This window comes from Oryza sativa, chromosome 7 (assembly GCF_034140825.1).
Source record: "Oryza sativa Japonica Group chromosome 7, ASM3414082v1".
NCBI lineage: Eukaryota > Viridiplantae > Streptophyta > Magnoliopsida > Poales > Poaceae > Oryza > Oryza sativa.
In genome coordinates, this window is record NC_089041.1 from 8831514 (window position 1) to 8835232 (window position 3719).

The 3719-nt window shown below is 41.5% G+C and overlaps 1 protein-coding gene across 1 annotated transcript; it reads right to left on the reverse strand.

Moving 5' to 3' along the window:
• Nucleotides 1-2739: 2739 nt before the first annotated feature.
• Nucleotides 2740-3456, reverse strand: LOC107281585 (uncharacterized). The gene is made up of 2 exons (XM_015790442.2): nucleotides 3312-3456; nucleotides 2740-3215 (listed from the first exon to the last, which is right to left on the reverse strand). The coding sequence occupies exons 1-2, from the start codon at nucleotides 3454-3456 to the stop codon at nucleotides 2740-2742; spliced, it is 621 nt and encodes a 206-aa protein (XP_015645928.2).
• Between the last annotated feature and the right edge of the window lie 263 nt (nucleotides 3457-3719).

Consider the following 3719-nt stretch of genomic DNA (forward strand, 5'->3'; position numbering starts at 1 on the left):
GCACCTGTCGGCCAGTCACACCCCAGTGGCGAAAGATGTTGTTTGCTGGGGATTTCGATGCCGGAGAAGGCCGACCGTGAGCCCATGGTGGGAGACAAGATGGATGGGATCTGGAGCTTCTGGTGGAGTGGTGGAGATCGACGGGGATCCAAGTTGTAGTAGGATGGATTTGCTCGATTTGCTTTTTTTTTTCTTTCCTAAATCATGCTCTATTTACTAGTGGCATCATATTGTGTCTTTCATCTGAGTTGAGTTCCTTTGATTCGTCGATCTTGTACGTTTTATTTTGTTGTTCAAAACTTCAAATCACTGTTAATGTTAGTTTGGTCTATGACCAAGACCGAACCGAACTATCCGAAGACCGAAGCTCTCGGTCTTGAGTTTTCTTGAAGACCGATCGGTCTTTGTGATTTTGAAGACCGAATTTTCTAAAAGACCAAAGAACCGAACCAAATTTCTCGGTTAGACCGAATGCCCACCCCTACGTGGAGGTCCATGGCTGCCGTCCATGGCAATGGTGTCGGAGTAGGCGCTCTTCAGCATAGAAACAACCCGCTCGCTATCGAACTCGACTATGGCATGTCGGAGGAGGCTTTCGAGCTCGGCGGAGCGATGTGCTCAACCGCATCCTCTCCAGCTCAGTCGTACTGTGCTCAGTCCGCAAGCTCTGCTGAAATGTTTTAACTTGCTCCTCGAAGCTAAGCTCATGGTGAGAACACTAGTGAACAATTAATAAAGAGAAAGGTGAACAACTGGGAGAGAAGGGGAATAAAGTATGATGTTTATTGGAGGATGTGTTGTACAAAGCTGTTGATGAATTATTTGCATTGACGCCTATAGCTGAGGTTGAAATGCCACATAGACTACAAGAGTAAGCAACGGGCAGCACTTTTAACGTTGCTCTTAACGAGTCTAGCTTTTTGTAGTAGAACATCGCATCCCAATGCTTTAAAGTTGTAGCCTTGAGGTGCTACTGGTCAAAACCCATCTAATCCTTATTCGTGCATTGCAATCGTGCTTCCTGGGTAAGACGCTATGATATTCTCAAACTTCTACTCTTCACTCATGACCGCGTATGGACTTCTGTTTGAGCATGCAAACCATCATGCTCCAATGGTCAATTTTGAATAGGCTAACAAAGGTATTTTCCCAGTGCCACTCGTTCCTACTGAGTCCTCCATTCACGCAATTTCACATCAAATTCACATTGAGGTTAGCGATGCCCATGGTTGATCAATCGATATATAACCCGTGGCAAGTTAAACCTGAGAAGAAGTGAATGAATCAAGTTTTCGTAAGCCGATACCTAAAGAGCATGAAATAGGTACACGAAGGAGCCAAGAGCTAAAACATGGCTTGTGGTTATATATATATATATGCATATATGCATATATGGGTGAGTAAACGATACTCCCTCTGTTTCACAATGTAAGACTTTATAGCATTGCCCACATACATATAGATGTTAATGAATCTAAACACATACATATGTCTAGATTTATTAACATCTAAATGTATGTGGGTAATGCTAGAAAGCCTTATATTGTGAAACGGAGGGAGTACTAATTAAAGCCGAAGTAGTACATTACATTGACATACAACTCTTAGCGTTGCTCTGTCAATCAACCGCCTTTAGTTCAACTGCCACTTTAATGTTGTTGTGATCTGAACATCCATAGCATGAACTACAATATATACGTACCTGGTTTATAGACCAAGAACATCTCAATCTGACGATCTTCATGATCTTCATAATATATGGAAGGAACAATTTTTCTTTTCATGGAGAATGAACACTAGAATTCAGGACTCAGGAGTAACAAACAACTGAAGAACGAATTTCATACATGTATCATGCTACGCTTTGGTCAATTGCAGCTTGATTCCCCCCATATGTGCCAAAACAGGTTTACAAATTACAATGAAATGTATTCGGCCCATAAAATTGATAGGCTATGCTAGGACAACTTTGTATCGAACCATAATTGGATGCGCATGACCATTTCAATTCCACCATGGATGACTGCATGTGAGACAGCCATGGTAGCATGCGAGAACCAATGTGACCCGGTGAAAGCGAAGAAATCCCCGTAGCTGTTCTCTAGCAGTGGCAGCAGCCGTGGTTACAAATTGTAATCCGCAATGAGTGAAGGAAACCGGGCAGAAGGCAGCAGGTGGCTGCATATGAATAAATAAAGAGGATCAAGGGCCCTAGTCGTGGCATCAGATGCGAAGGAAGGAAGGAAATTGAGGATGCACGCTGGAACCTCCCAGCAGCGTTTGTTGTGTGTTGGGTGAGTTTGGGACGACGGAGAGCGGCCTTGCACTGACTGCTTCGAGATGGTCTCTGACTTGCCATTTGCAAACCATTGGCACCAGACAACACCGCCTCATTTTTTCTTATGCTTAATTAGCAGCCAAAATTTAAATTTTCAACTTTAAATTTTAAGCTGATTTTATGGTTTTCATCGAAATTTATTTTCAGCCTTTATATGCTTTTAGATCGCTAAGAACACGCTTATAAAAGTTTTATTCGCAAATTACTTTTCGTTTATAAATATGCCATTTGGATTATTCCACGAATAAGCCAAAATGATGAGAACCTGTGTGTTGATGTGTTGCCACTCAGGCTTTTGCGCACAAGATTAACTATCGATGGGATCGGCATAAGTTGGAATGTAGAAGGTCTTCTCTCCTGACACTGCTCATGCCAGTCGAAAAATTGCCCAGATGCTGAGGCTATTTTGTTTTTGAGGAGGGTGACCTGTGGCTCTTTTCCTTGTTATCTTTAACAAGGTTAATGGAGCCACCATTGATCTCTTTGAGTCTTTCCTCCTCTTGCACACAATTAGAGATGTGCTCTTCAATATCCCATTTCTCTAGACTTATTTTGTAGTTGACAACAAGGTTGTCAAAGTTCTTTGGCAAAGAGGACATAACCAGATGGACCAGAAAGTCATCTGAGATGCCCAAATCTTTTTGCTTCAACTTGGAAGCCATGTTGCTCATCCTAAGAATGTGGTCTTTTACACCACCTCCATGGTACCTCTCTGTCACAAGCTGCTTTATCAGCTGTGTCGCATGAAACTTTGAAGAACCAGTAAATTGGCTCTTTATACATTCGAGGTACTTAGAGACAGTGTCATACTCTATGATTGAGCCGAATATGGTTGGCTCAATCATGTTCTTTACCGCAGCCAAACAGTTCTTGTTGGCTAAGGACCATTTCGCATGCTCAATGTCATACGACATGATGAGGGAAGCATTGTCCCTCTCTCTCTTTTGCTATTCAGCATCTGACTCATTTTCACCTCTGAAAAGTTCAGCAGGTTCCATAGGACATGGGGTAGTCAACACCCAGTCCACCTCTCTCAAGATAAAAGCAAAGTCGAGTTCTCTTTTCCATTCTTTGTAGTTATCTCCTTTCAGGGTCGGAATATCTTTAATGTAACCCATCAAGGAGTAGCCACCTGATATGATCATGTATTGTGAGAACAAAATTAACATTAAAATATTATGTATTAAGTGTATATCACCGTTGGGCAGAAAATAGACATAACACATAGAACCATAACTATAACATTGCAATTATCAACGTTGGTCAGAAAATTATAACATCATAGCACATAATTAATGTTCCTAAAATTAAAATCTCCCGTTGGTTCGAAATTTAATTTTAGAAACACTAATTTTCATCAATTTCATCTATTTGCAGTGGA